Source organism: Mustela putorius, unplaced genomic scaffold (assembly GCF_011764305.1).
Source record: "Mustela putorius furo isolate JIRA1106 unplaced genomic scaffold, ASM1176430v1.1 tig00000095_pilon_pilon_pilon, whole genome shotgun sequence".
NCBI classification, from domain to species: Eukaryota; Metazoa; Chordata; class Mammalia; order Carnivora; family Mustelidae; genus Mustela; species Mustela putorius.
In genome coordinates this window covers 23,624,720-23,639,260 of record NW_025421280.1, presented here as the reverse complement: position 1 = coordinate 23,639,260, position 14,541 = coordinate 23,624,720, and the positions used below count along the sequence as shown (strand labels likewise).

Here is a 14,541-nt window from a genome sequence, read left to right as displayed (position 1 = left end):
GTTGCATTTAATTGTTTGCACAAAAATGGGATATGGTACTAATTCTTCATGTATCCTGAAAGGCCACGTCTTAAAAGCATATCCTAGGTCGTTCCTACTTGACCTGGCCTCAGAGGACCCCAGCCGAGTTCTCCCCTTTAGAAGCTGGATTCCACCAAACTCCCACGAGAGCCTCATCCGGACGGCCTTCGGAGGCAAGGGGGCGGGGACGAGACCTCCAGAGCAGCCCAGCGGCACTCGGACCGGCAAGTGCCACCTTGTCTTTCCCCAGTGTCGTAGTTTACAACGTGCCATCGCGCTGGTTTCCTCCTAACAATGTCGTGAGGCGGAAATTCTCACCTCCCTAAACAGAAGATCGGAGGAGAGCGGGTAGGAGAGGGTAGGAGAACGGAGAGGGTAAGGTAGGGCAGAGTAGGAGCAGAGGCGTGGCAACGGGCTGTGGCGGGGAAGGCGGGTGGAAGTCCGGATCCCGAGCAGGATTTCGTCCCCAGCTCAGCCCTGACTGGCCGGGGGCCGCGAGGCGGGGGCGCAGAGCTCGCGAGGGCCCTCCTCCTCTCACACTGCCGGATGCTGAGGCGCTGGGAGGGGGCGCCGTGTGCGGCCCTGACCTCCGCTGTCCAGACCCGTTCCCTCCGCTGCCCCAGAGGGGCCCGCGCGCCCACCCACTCGGCGCCTCTGCCGGAAGTCCCTCTTGCGCCCGCCGCGGCCGCCCCCCATTGGGCCCGGCGCCGGGGCCTCGCCGCGGGTTGGCCGCCCAGCGGCGTGAGCCCTAGGAGGCCACTGCGAGCCCCGGGTGGGGGGCCCGCTGGAGACCCGCTCAGACGCGGGGTCGGCGCGGGAGGCGGGGCGGGGAGCGCCGGGGCGGCCGGCGGGACTTCCGCCTCGGGACCCGGAAGGGGCCGCGCCGCCGCTGGTGGGAGTTGTAGTCCGGCCGTGGTTGGGGGGGCCCGCGGCTCATGCGCGGTGCACCGAGGCTTGTTTCACATCTGTAACAACAGGTGAATTGGGCTTTTTATTCTCCCCTTTCGTGTCCCCTTGAGGAGCTTGCCGCGGCCGGGGGTGGTCGGCGCGAGGAGGGGCCCGGGGCCGACCGCCGGCTTGGCGGAGAGTGGGGCGGAGAAGCGGGCGGGCCCGAGGAGCAGGCCGGGCATCCTAGGCCTGCCCGCGAAGCCGGCCCGGCCGAGCCGTGGGCAGCCAGGCCTCGGCCTGCCGTTGCCATGGAGCCTGGGCGGGGGCGGGGGCCAGGCCGGTCCGCCAGGGCGGGCCTGGTAGCCAGGGGCTCCACGGGGACCGCGGGAGAGGCCGCTTCATTGGCGCAACGACGCCTCCGCCTCAGGGGATGCTCCGTTCCCCGAGGCAGGGCCTGGAGGAAGCCCCCGGAGTGCCCCGGGACCTTTGTCTGTCCCCTGTGCCGCCTGGACCGTTCGTCCAAAGGGAGGCCTGGTGCATTCTGGCCCCCCTGGTTTGCCCCTTTTTGCACCGACCTTGCCACTGGGGGAGGCCAAGGGGTGAGGTGTTCTTTGTTTGCTGGTGGTGACTTGCCCCATTTCGCAGGGGAAGACCTAATGCATGTTGGGTCCTTTGTTTGCAGTGAACTGGAGTCCCAGGGGTCGTCAGAACCCCCAAGCCCAGAGTATGGCGTCAGCATGCTGTCTAGCTAGTCCTCTTGTAGCCACATTGGTCATCTTAATTATGATGTTGCAAGACAGAGATTGTCCCACTTTGCAAACCCAGTCTACGGGGGCTTGCCAAACACTGTAGCAGGTGGACTGCAGATGGCCAGGTGCAGACTCTCAAACTGTTTTTGGTTGCAACTTACTGGCCGGAGGGAAAAGAGACATTGTCTGATGGTTTCCCTTGCAGTTTCTTTGAAAGCAATAAAGCCCCTGTCATTGTAAATCTTGACCATATCTTAGAATTTACACTTAAATCTTGGGAGTGTTGGTGTTTCTAGGAGTGGCCTCTTCTCCTGATAGAGTTTATAATAGTGCTCTTTATTTGCAGAGCTTTTTAAGATGTGGGAAATACATCCTTTGCTGCATTTTTTTTTTTTTTAAACCTGTGTAGGTTGCCCCTTTACCTCCAGAAGACATTTATCCTCCAAGCGTTTTAACTTTTATGAAGCCATGGTCCAAAGCTTATCAGTTGAACCCATCTTGCCCCTTTCAACCTTTTTATCACTATAAAATATTATTTCCAGGAATGAACCATGGGACATTTAGGCAACAGCATAGTATCATGGAAATAAGAAAAATGGTGTCATATAAGCATGGAAAGCTTTGGAGTCCAGCACCTAAATGCGGATTTCCATTCTGTCCTGAGTCAGCTAAGGGATCTTGGGCAAGTTGTATAACTTTCTCTGGGAAAATCTGCCTCAGTTTCCTTCTCTGGGAAAGAGAGTTTCAACCTCTCTGGGAAGTTACATAGGTTAAGTGCTATAAAGTCTATGCTTCCATACTTTGTGAAGTATAAAAATGGCATTCAACATTTAGTTGTCATTTTCCTAATCTGTAAGAGCTTCTTTATCTACCTTAAGTAGGGTCATAGAAGGGTCATTATGGGATTAGAACTCAGAACTGAAGTGGGTTTTGCTCTGGGCTTGGAGAAAATGCTTTCAGGACTATATGCCCCTCTTTACCATGACATCTCTTTCTTGGTATCTTACAGGTGCTGGTGTAGGACAGCTCACAGTCTGATGGGTCGTGAGTCTGTCATGGTGGGTCCTGAAGTGAGGCCAATGTGTCCAGTGTGTGCTTCATGCCATTAACAAAACTTGTTGTTAGAGTTAGTAAATGGATTTCAGTGGCCTGCAGCAACTTTATTTTCCCCGTGGGACCCATGACTTTAGTGACCCAACCTTGTATTTTTTAGGAGGAGGCCCAGCCTCGTGATGAGGAATAGCAAGGAGAGAATTCAGCTCCAGTTCAAAAACCTACAAAATCTGAGACTGTCACTGCTCGTGTAAGGTAAGTTGACTTAGCCATGCACACAGAACAGTGGCACACCTCATGCTTAGCCACACTGTAAAGCAAAGGCACATATTAAATCCATTTGTGACTGTCTTGGAAGAAGGGTATCATTTTCAATTAGTCATTATGGAATCTCTCTGTCCTTGAATCATCCCGTAGTGACTCTACTTGGAGTTAAGTGGTGTTTCATTATGCAAGAACTCTTGACATAATATTATTTTACTTACCTTTGAATTATTTAAGAGAAACTCTGAATCATAAAAGTTTCCAACATAATTATATTTCAAGAAATGCAACTTTCTTTTCAGTCTCTATGAAATGTTCTAGAGCTCAGTGAAATGTCTTAAAACATCCTATCTTGAATATCATACGTAGTTCTTAGACTGATAGAGGAAAAGCTCGTGCTACATGAGCATTGGAGAGGGTTGGGGACTTTTTAAAAGCAGAGCAGTCTGTTCACATGCATATTAATTTGTTCTTTCTTAGCAAGAAAGTATTGTTTCTCAAGTAATAATCACTTAGATGGTTTAGATTTTACAGTATTCAGGTTTTTCTTTAAGATTAGAATCTCAAATTATACCCTTTTTAATTTGGAAAGAAGGAGTCTATAGGATGTAACTTCTTAAAGCGAATTGTATCATTGTTGATATTGTATTGAAGTTTTCTCTCTGAGCTACCATATGCTATCGGCTGAAATTTCCGGCATCCCTGGGGGAGAGGAGGCCATCAGGGCAGACCTGCTATGGACCTGAAAGATTCGGCCCCAGGTCAGCCCTCTACCCCCATCTCCCCGCCATTTGAGAATTAGACGGGAAAGCAGTCAGGAGCAGGAATGTAGGCCCTATTAGACTCCTTGTAATGTTGGACATTATCCTGGTTTGTTAAAACATTGTGTAGATGTTTTTAAACTGAGGCCACAAAAGGTTACTGTACCAACCCAGGAGTACTACATTCTTAAAAATGTCTATAAGTGAGTTTGAGTGTTTTTTTAAAAACAAAATCATTAAACCAGAAGAGTTATTTACCTGTGTGTGTGTGTGTGTGTGTGTGTGTGTGTATGTGTGTGTTTTAAGGTTCTAGGTATACTCCTCAATTAAATGAACAAAATGTACCAACATTTTTGCTCAACAGTTGAACTTTAACTTAATATTTGTTATTTAATAAACTCCACTATGAAAAGCTTTTTATTTTGAATTACGAAAGTTACATCCCTAGGGGCTTGCCTGGGTTCTCTGAGAGCCCCATAAACTAGTTTGTCCGTAGGGTCGTCATCAGTCCCGCTCGCTGATGCCACATGAGAAAAAGGGTCCATATAGAGTTTCCTTTCTTCCCAGAAGTCCCAGGAAAATTGCAAGTATTGCGATGAGGTGGAAGTATGTCTCTCAGGAGGAAATGCATCTCGTTCTGTTGAGCAGGGCTCGGGGAGTTTAGGACAGAGAAGAGAAGAAAGCTGTCAGTGAGAAAAAAACAAAGCCATGTAATTACTCTAGAGTGGAGATGGCCCTTCCATCCTTAAGCCTGGGAGCAGCAGCTGGGGCTCAGTAGTGAAGAGCTTCATTTTTCTCGCCTTCTGGACAGCTCTGTCTGTGTTATTGAAGTCTTCTCTGTGGGATCCTGGACCAAGAATTGTAACCATTGCCTTTGGACCCTCCTTCTTAGGATTCCAGCTTTCCCTCCTGGCCAGAAATGTTCAGCCTGGACTCATTCAGAAAAGGTAAGAACATGGCTGTCCTTGGGACCTCATGCCCTCCCTCCCTGTGCTGGGCAGCTGTGAGGGCCGTGGAAGTCCCGTAGCAGCGTGTAGCCCTTAGACCCCTTCTTTGCATGACTTACCAAAGTCCTTTCTCTGCCTTCCCCTTGCATGGTGCTTATAACCCAAGGCTGGGTCCTTGGCCAAGTTCCCTGTGTTCATTTGCTACTCCTGCCCTTGCATAGCCTCTCACACATACTCACTGCCCATTGGATTCCCATCTGTTTTTCTAAGCTGGTGTTTTACGCCATTTTCTCCATGAGCCGTTCTTGATTCTATCAGCCAAACGCAGTCTCTCGCCTCTCTCTGATTTTCCTCAGTACCGTGTCTGTACCTTCTTGCGCTTAGTCTGTTCTGACCATCGTATCTCTAGACTAGAGGCTCCCTGCACCCAAGGCCTCCTGTGTTCCTTTATCATCTGCGGCACCTGGCACAGCCTTCTGCACAGGGTAGCCCTCAGCAAATGCTGGGGAAAGTGGCTTGAGTCATTGCTATATTGGTGGTCATAGAAACTGTGGCAAGTTTTGGAACCTGTGCTGTCCAGCAGCTGGGGTCAGAGGACTATGTAAGCAATGGCAGAATTGAGCCGCGGCTGGGCTGTAGGGTAGCATTCATTCCTACTTACAGGAAGTAAGCTATAGTTGGGGAAGCCTTCATGGACCACATTCCAGAGGGCTTTGCATGTCTTAGGAGCAGGACTTTCCTCCTCTGAGGGAACAGTGGGTAAAAAGCCTGTTATCTCTGTTGATGCTGACTGTAAGACTCCACTCTGAGCATAATTTACACTCTGAGAACCGTTGTAGACCTGTAGACCTACCGTAATGCTGATTCAAAAGCTTCTCCCCTCCTCCCAACCCTCCCATCCCCAGCCGCCAGCGGCTCAGTTAATAGAGCTCAGTCAGTAGAGCCTTTAAAAGGTCTTCCCTTGTCCTCCCAACACCCCCATCCCCGCCCCCGGGCAGCTCAGTCAGTAGAGCGTGTGACTCTTGATCTCAGGGTTGTGAGTTTGAACCCGATGTTGGGCTCCACAGTGGGTGTGGAGCCTACTGGGAAAAAAAAAAAAGAGTCTTCCTCCCACAGGGTCTCCTCTACCATTCGTGTTCCTAGAGGCCTGGAAAACCTTGGCTTAGTGCTGTCCTGTTGAATGGGATCAGAAGGAGGGCTGGATATACCAGGGCTCAGAACAGCCTCTTTCTGCCTCCTTGTTTTGTTGGTTTGTTTTAATTTTATTTATTTGACAGAGAGGAGAGAGCAGAAGCAGGGGAGAGCTGCAGAGAGAGAGAGGGAGAAGCCGGCTCCCCACTGAGCAGGGAGTCTGATGCCGGGCTTAATCCCGGGACCCTGGAGTCATACCCTGAGCTGAAGGCAGACGCTTAACCAACTGAGCCACCCAGGCACCCCCTCCTTGTTTGTTTTTGTATTTTCGTATTGCATGAAAAAATTAATCTTATCGTCCTGGTTTCGTTGGTTAACTGACTGGAAATAATTGGGTTTGAGATTAGTGTGGACAGCACATTTTGAGCTGAAAATTAAGTCACTTTGTGTTTACTTATTAATCAGTGGGCTTCGTTGTCCGCCTACTTGTGAAAGTTGGATGAAAATAGATTCTCCCATGGTGGGCGTGTCTGAAGGAACAGCGCTGATTTTGTAAAGAGACGGAGGGCCCAGTAAAAGTCATGATCCTCCTTTTTTGTGTGTTATTTCACTCCCACGTGATAGGGAGATGGTACCAGGTGAGAGGGTTGTGGCAAAATTCCTTTAGAGTGTTTGTAATTTTTCTTTCTAGGCTTGGGATTGATTTGTTCGAGAGACTTTTCGCTGGGGGTGACATTAGCATTCAGTTCCATGGAAGTCAACAGAGCGTCTCTGTGCAAAAGTTCTGGAGCCAGAGGCCTGATTCCCCTCACACTTCGGCACCCATGCTGGCCAAGGCTGGGGGCCTGTGATTGGACCTTCATTTCCTCCTGACACAAGTGAGCCAGATCCTAGGACCTGCCTCACACAGTTGTTCTAGGGATCAGAGGAGTTAGTGCAGATAAAGAGCTTAGAAGGGGGCCTGACACCTGGTAAATTCACGGGTCTGTGGTATTAAATAGCTTTAGGACCTAATAATCAGACATAGTCTGATTTGGGGCCTTGCTTTCCACACAGGTAAGTGTTACATTCTTACCAACAACCACTTTATGCTCGAAGATCTCAGGGAAAACCATTAATCAGAAAGAGTTTATTGCCTTGGATGTTTTCCTTCAGGCAAACCTGCCCTTTCTTTTCTGACCCTTAGGCTGAATGCCCTTTCCTGTCTTCTGAATGCTAGTATCACTTGCAGTTTGCACCATGACCTTGGCAATTGGTCAGGTGCGGCCTTGTGACATTTTCATTGTTGTATAGAACTGTTCTTTATCTCTTATCTAGTTTTTTGGTTTCTTTGCTCCTCATGATGGGATTATGAGCTCCCTAAGGTGTCCTGAGTCCCTAGGGGAAATGTCACATGGTGTCAAGGTTGAGTCAGACTCTCTGGGGTTCATATCTGGTCCCCATTAGCGCTAGCAAGCTGTTAACTTACCCGATCCTGTTTCCCAGCCCCTGCCTTCAGAGGTATGATGAAGAGGAGAGAGAGTACGGGAAGAGCATCTGGCTGTGGTCTGTCTGCAGCCCTCAGTCTTGAGTTGGCAGGCCCTTGATAAATGTGAGTAGTTGGATCTCTCTGGGGTGCAGCCCCATAGCTGGTGTTTTGCCAGAGAGGGACAGCCTGGCCCCAGCATAAAGCGTGCTGTGCGGCTGCACGATCGGAGGAGGCAGCCCAGTGTCAGAGAGGCTTTCTCGCACTCCGGGGCTTAGCGTCTCAGCGGGTCGGGCTGCTGGTTGCTTCTGAAGGTGAGAGTTGGAGCAGTGCCCTGCAGCTTGGTGGACAGTGGCCCGCTGGGTCTGCGGCTGCCATCTTTTCTCTAATGTAATTCAGCGGAGCTGCCAGTACCGCCCCACCAGCGTGTTCATGAGCGGTAAGTGGCCTGTTACTGCCTTTGCTGGCTTCTTAGCACAAGTTTCTTGTCTCTTGGAGGCAATGCCATCAGAATCAGGCCACAGAGAGCAAGCTGAGTCCTTTACAGTCAGCACAAAACTTTGGAAAACACTAGATCAACAGCAAGAATGTGCCATTTGCCTCCTCCAGCTCCATGTTCAGAAGAGGGCTCTGTGATGTGGAATTTTAACCACTCCCCCTCTCCCGCTTACTGAAAATGCTTTATGAAACAGATAATCATCAAATCACTTACTTCTTTTTTCTTAATCCAGCATCCCTGGAAATGAATGCGAACCCTTCTCAAACAGGACTGGAAAGGTTGAACTGATTATTTTCCACCTTAGTTTCAAGATAAACCTTGATCCTAGGCACTTTGTTCCAGAAGACGCTACAGGCATTTCTCCTGTATCACTGGATGTGTTTTTTGCAGATTGACACACCTCTCAAGTCATCAGAGGGCCTGTGGGGTACAGCATGACCTGGTGGCCCGAGTGTGCGAACAGCGGGTCACTGGGGGCTGGGAGGATGCTGTGGACAGCCGAGGCCCGCGGCGCAGCGCAGTGCCTACAGTGTACAGGGCTGGCAGTGCTGAGGCCACGTGGGGGACAGCGGGGCTCTGAGCCCATGGGGCTTGCCAGTAGGGCGCTTGCAGCTGGCCGTGTGGACCTCGCTGTAGGTACATGCCTTCCCCCTAGCGCATTAGTATGGAAAGTCTCAAAACTGCTGAAATGTTGAAAAACCTGTAGAGTGAATCCACATGTATCTATCACCTCGATTCCCTGCAGGCACTCAGGTTCAAGTTTTTAAAAAAATATAGTTGAGGGGTGCTTGGGTGGCTCAGTGGGATCGAGCCCCATGTTGGGCTCCGTGCCGGACATGGAACCTGCTTAAGATTTTCTCTCTCTCTCCCTTTGCCCCTCCCACCCCTGTTGCATGTGTGTGCTTGCTCTCAAAAAAAAAAAAAGTATATGTGTATGTGTGTGTGTATATATATATGTATATACACCCGTGTATGTATATAGATACATATATACATACGTACATTTGATAGGGTCTTTTGTTTTCTTGTTGAAAATTACAATTCTGCCTTTGCTATTTCAGTTCCCTTGCCTTAGGAAAATCACATTTGAACTGAGGGTTCACATGTTTTACTGATATTTCCTCATGTACTGATTGTGTATGAGCCGATTTGCATTATGGAAATGGACATGATGGCAGCCGAGCAGACTGTTGGGTATAGTGTGTGGGGGGCTGTCTTGCCCTGCTCCTCTCCTGCCCCGTTAATCATATTGAAACCAGCGAGGCAAAGAGCAGAGGGCTCGTGTACCTTTTCCCCCAGACCCAGGGATTCGATGACATCGTCACCACGTAGGTGGCGGTCAACAGGAAACCTGACTTCCCTGTACGTTCCCACCTTCCCATGCAACAGTGATGTTCATGCATATCAGTGTTTTGGAACGTCTTAAAAACATACTTTATACGTCACTGAAAAGTAGTATTTAGTCTCCAAATGAATGGAAATATTTGGAATAGCAAACCATTGACTTTTATAAAGAGAAAGAAGGCTGGTAAGTGTGGGTCTGGTCTTGGCTTAGGGAGGACCCCAACAGCCAGTTGGTCCTTTTCTTGCCCATTTCTTAGAGGGAAAGAATAGTCTGAGACGTGGCCATCTGGGAACCAACAGCAGACACAGGGCTAGCTAAGATACGCAGAAGACAGATAAAGGGGATTTACACAGTACCGTGGTTTTTCTGTTTTCAATTATTTTCTTGTTTCATCCTCACTACTCAGGACTCTAGAGAAGGAGGTGGGATGGGTGTTTGACTCACACAAGGTGCCTCAGGGAACAGAGTTTGAGGGCTGTTTTGAGAGTCAGGAAGGGATCTCTACAAATTTTTCGTGTATCCCGTCTATAGTAGACTGTTGCCTTCTTTCTGTGGGGTTGGTGGCACTGTTTTTCAGAGCCTGTGACTGGCTGCCTGCACCATCCCACAGCCCTGCCGCCCAGAGCTCCTCTCAGATGCTTTGGGATGCTTCTGTCCCCGGGTCTGTAACTGTGAGGGGTAAGAACACATCACCCTGATGCCCTCTCTCTTTCCCCAGATCGGGCCCAGCACAGGCAGCGTCAGTGCAAACTTCCCCCACCCCGCCTTCCACCCATGTGTGTCAACCCTGCCCCTGGAGGGACCATCTCTCGAGGTAAGGGAGGAGCCTTGCCTCCAGCATCAGCTTGGTGCAGGGTCTGTGGGGGAGGTGGGCGGCATGGGAGCCCGGGTGCCAGGGTCACGGTCCTCTGGAAAGCAAGTGAGGAGGAGTGGGCCTAGTGGAGCTGTTGGAACCCTCAAGGAGAAATCATCTGGAAAGGTCTGGGTTTTTTTTTATGATCCTTGGCCTCTGGCTCAGACCCCGTGGTCTCCTCGGGCTTCCTCGTGTGACCAGGCATACAGCCTAGGCTCAGTCTGGGTGTTCAGCATCAGTGTGGAGAATCTGCAGGGCTTGGATCTTCTAGGCGGTCCCTGGCTTAGATGGTTCAGGAAGCACAGGGCACCTGTAGCAGGGCCAGAAGAGAGCGCCCTCGCCAGGCCCTGGGTACTCCATCTTGGAGGCCCTGGAATACCTGGGCCCCTCCCTACCTCCCCCCAGCTCCTCAAAGCACTTTATTGACACTGAAATCTGTCTCTTAGTCCATTTGGCAGGGTAGGCTCACCTTTTGACTGGGGAGAATGTCCGAGCACCCAGACAGGTGATAGCTCCCCTCAGGTCCCACTGGTACCCCGGGGGTGGGGCCTGTAAGGGGACCCGAGGAAGCATCCCCGCCTGTGAGTATCTCTGCCCCTCCCTCAGATTTTGATCTTTGCCGGGTCTGCTAAGACCAGTGCGCCTGGTGGCTTCTTGTTCGTGCTCTGACAGCTGCCCCCTCTGCCCCGTTGGCTGTCCGTTCACGTCCCGATGCCAGCTGCCTAGCAGAAGAACACTGTTTTAGGTCATAGAGTCTTTGCCTCCTGCAGAGACAGCATGTCCACTTTAGGTTCTGTCTGTAAAGTGCTTTGAAGGTCAAGAGCTCAGGAAGGGTCGGGCAGCACGGAGCAGCTCAGTTTCTGCCGCCCACGCTGCTGCCCTGTTCCCGCTCAGTTAACACCCGCGACGCCTTCCCGCAGCAGCGGCCCTGACTCCAGACAGCAGCGTAGAAAGAAATACTTGCAGCCCCTCTGACCATTTGACTTAGGTGTTAAAGAAATGCCACCCCCCCTACCATTGCCAAAACAAGAGTTGATTGCCCTTTTTTTTTTCTTTCTTAAAATGCCCTGTAACTCGAAAAGGCTGAACGTTAACATTTCCAACATGGCAGGTGAGTGGCTCTGAGAGTGTCAGATGTGCTTTGGCTAAGCTTAAAGATGGTTAGGTGGGATGAACCAGGCAGCACGGCTAGGCAGTGCCTCCTTGAGCCACATGCAGGGGAGAAGGCTGCTGCATTTCGGGGACAGCGGCTCCTGGTGGGGGACCGTCCCTGCGCTGTCTTCCCTGGAGGAGCACAGACCCCCTGAGCCTGATTGCCTCCTCACAGCTGCGCCTCCAGAAGGCACCCATGGGTGTATGCATCTTTGCCTCTCTCTCTCTCTCTCTCTCTCAACCTAAAAAGGGTCTTGCCTCCACTTCTTCATCCCAAAAGCAACAGACTTTTTAGTCCACACATGACTCTCGGGCCTTTCTGCCACGCTTTCTGACTCCCTAGTGACTTCACTGCCTTTAGAAGGAAGTTTGTGTGGCAGAAACAGTGTCTCTGGTGTTCAGAAAGGAAAACAGCGCTCACAAAATGGGGGCCACTCGAATAGGTTACATTGCCCTTCGGACTCAGATTGGAATTGGGAAAAAAAAACGCTCACCTCCTTTGCCAGTCTCTTCCCACTCTACTGCCTAGCTCTTCACCTCCTAGGTAAAGGGTGAGGAAATTCAGAGCCTCTTCTGTCGATCTTTCCCACCTGCCCTGATCTGAGACACAGAGCACCAGAAGGCAGCGTGGGAGAACAGAACTTCTGGCAGGATCCTTCGTAGGACTAGTCCTTCCTGTCCATTCCCTCATACACGTGTCCCCTCTTCTCGGTATGGTGGTTTACCTCAAGGGACCCTGTGGCTTTACATATGTGGATGGAAGAGCCCTGAGGTTGGGTAGGGCAGTCGGGGTGGCTGTCCAGCTCCTGGGGCTCCCTTTGCCTTTCTTGTAGCCAACCAAGGGGACCGTGTCTAGTCATTCTAACCATCCACAACATCTAACTGTGGTTGAAGGCACTGACAGAATGGTTGACTGAGATGCTCCCTCTCACTTGCCCCCCGGAAGTTCTCCCATCTTTGCCCCACGTCTGGACTATCTTGGGCTTCCTCTCGTTGCTTTTTCCTGGGGCCTCTAAAGTTTAGGGTCCTAAAACAGCCTCCTGTGTATTCAGCGGATCCCTCACACTTTAATTCCACACTCCCAGATGTTGTTCAGCGCATTTAATCCCAGATGTTGTGCTTGATTCAGAAATGAACAGAGAGATCCCTGAGCCAGGAAAACATTTCTTTTTTTTTTTTTCCCCCAAAAGTTCCTTCCTTTTCACAGGCAAAGGAGTCAGCTTTCTCTCCCCAAAGAACAGATAGTGAAGGAGAAGTCTTTAATGTTGGTGGAAAGGAAGAGGGCATCTCTGAGCCCTTCTAACTTTCTTCAACATTCTCTAAGGCAGCAGTTGGCAAACTTTCTTTAAGGGTCACAGAATACATATTCTAGGCTTTCTGGGCCATACGGTTTCTTTCGCAGCTGCTTTGCTCTGCCATTGTGGTGTGAAAGCAGTGATAGATAATACACCAACAGTGGGAATGGCTATGTTCCAATAAAACTTTATTTATAAAAACAGGCAGTGGGTGGATTTGGTCTGCAGGTTGGAGTTTGGCAACCCCTGCTCTGGACCAATGGGCAGAAGATCACAAAACCAGAAGGTTTTTAAGACCTGGTGTAAGAGTTTCCCTCATGTCATAAGAGGCAGTGAGGTTTCTGGAAGTGAAATATTTGCTCAAGGTGATACCAGCTGTTAGAGCCCAGATGCAATAAATGAAATAGGAAAGGAGGTCAAGGAGCTCCCTGAGAACCACCTAGTTGGTTGGCACCACATGATGCTTTTTTTTAAACATAGAATTTCAAACTTCTGTTCAAAATACCGTTTTCTAAAATAGACTCAATAGTATGGTGAACCCCAAGTACTTAACCCCCTGTTTGACCAGTGGACAACTCATGGCCAGTGTTGATTTGTATCTGTCCCTCTATTTTCGCCCCTTTGGGAGCAGATCCAAGAAATCAGAGCATTCTAACCTTAGCCTAAGTGGCTGTCAGACCAGAGTAGCTGTACTGAGGGCTTGCTGCAGCACCACGATGGGCCCAGGCCCTGCTTTCTGGGGGGTAGAAGGGTGTCTTTCCGTCTAGGCTTTTGTGTCAGCTTTCAGACACCATTTTCAAAATTTGGCCTCAGCCCCTAATGCCATTATCAGGCTTGGTAAGTTTCTAGATTCTTTTGAGGGAATTTGGGCTGCTAACAGTCCTTAAAAACTATCCTGAAGCTGGGTGGATGCCTTGGCTTTTGGCTAATTAGAGTGACACTTGGCCAAAGTCAATGCCATTGTGGAATCATATTCTTCCCCAAGGGTCTCGCCATCCCAATGTGGATGATCTGGATAGGGGCGTTTGATACAGATGGTGGTGTCCCCTTGTGAGGTCAAATCACTGCTGCCAAGGTCACCTTCCCTTTTGCCCCTTTCGTGCTAAAAGCCCACTGAGGAGGGAATAGAAGAGTGGGAGTTGAAGCTGCCCCATCCTGCCCCAGGTCTGTTGTTCCAGACCTCAGTGGAGAATTCTAGAGAATTCTCTAGAATGCACTGTACAGCACTCTGCTGCCTTCCAGACATCCCCATTTTATCCTGACCACAGCCATACCAAATGAGTAGGTCAAATATGTCATTTTCCCCACTGATGAAATTGCCCAAGGTTCACAGCTGGCAAGTGACAGAGCTTGGACTAAGCCCAAGTATTAGGACTCATAGCCTATGTTCTTGCCATAAGCCAGCAGTTCTCAGAGCGAGGTCCCTGAGCAGCAGTCTCATCATCTGGAAACTTGTTAAAAATGCAGATTCCTGGGCTCCACTCCAGACCTAATGAATAAGAAACTTCAGGGGTGACTCCGAGCATTTGCTCAAGCTCTCCAGGAGTCTTCAGAATCAGATCTAGAATTATAAAACAAACACACAAACAAAACTCTCCCTCCCAGCATATCCCCAGCTGCACTGCCAACCTCTAACCAAGCCCCTTGTCACTGCCCTAACATGCAGACTCAGTGTGATTCCCAGCTGAGCCAAGTTTCTGTTCCTCAGTGCCATATACCAGGCAGAAGGGGAACGAGCCTGGCTAGAACCCAGACATAGTAGCTTGGAAATAGCATCCCATTTGGCTTTCAAACAAGTAAGGAACAGCAGCTTCAGACTCACACTGCTGGACCAGCTCCGTTCTTGGGCATGTTATCCAAGTCTGGTATTTTTCACCTTTGACTCCAGCCCCGGAATTAAAAGTGGTTTGCTTATGTTCAGGAGGTCTTACCTGTCCCAAATCTGGATTCTTCTTCAGGTTTATTTTGTAAGCCTTTAAATGAGATGGGGGTGCCCTGGGTTAGTGGTTATCCTCTCTCTTTGGTCTGGAGTGCAAGCCAGTTCGCCAGGGCATGTGAGAGGTATTTGTGAGCAATGGGTGGGACTTAGAGGGAACCTGCAGTTCATCTCCATGGACC

General features: G+C 50.1%; 1 protein-coding gene across 9 annotated transcripts in view; it reads left to right on the top strand.

Moving 5' to 3' along the window:
• Positions 1 to 226: 226 nt before the first annotated feature.
• DHX30 (DExH-box helicase 30) overlaps positions 227 to 14,541 on the top strand; it is a 30,052-nt gene continuing 15,737 nt past the window's right edge. Inside the window, exons 1-6 of one of the 9 annotated variants that reach the window (XM_045080529.1) lie at positions 227 to 369; positions 2,872 to 2,966; positions 3,630 to 3,736; positions 4,548 to 4,683; positions 9,842 to 9,937; positions 11,059 to 11,087. In XM_045080529.1, the coding sequence (XP_044936464.1) occupies positions 3,712 to 3,736; positions 4,548 to 4,683; positions 9,842 to 9,937; positions 11,059 to 11,087 (286 nt within the window). In that variant the 5' untranslated portion in view covers positions 227 to 369; positions 2,872 to 2,966; positions 3,630 to 3,711. Of the gene's footprint in view, positions 370 to 857; positions 999 to 2,871; positions 2,967 to 3,629; positions 3,737 to 4,547; positions 4,684 to 7,313; positions 7,406 to 9,841; positions 9,938 to 11,058; positions 11,088 to 14,541 lie in introns of those variants that run through there. The other 8 variants (XM_045080527.1, XM_004760754.3, XM_004760756.3 and 5 more) reach the window with 8 other exon arrangements.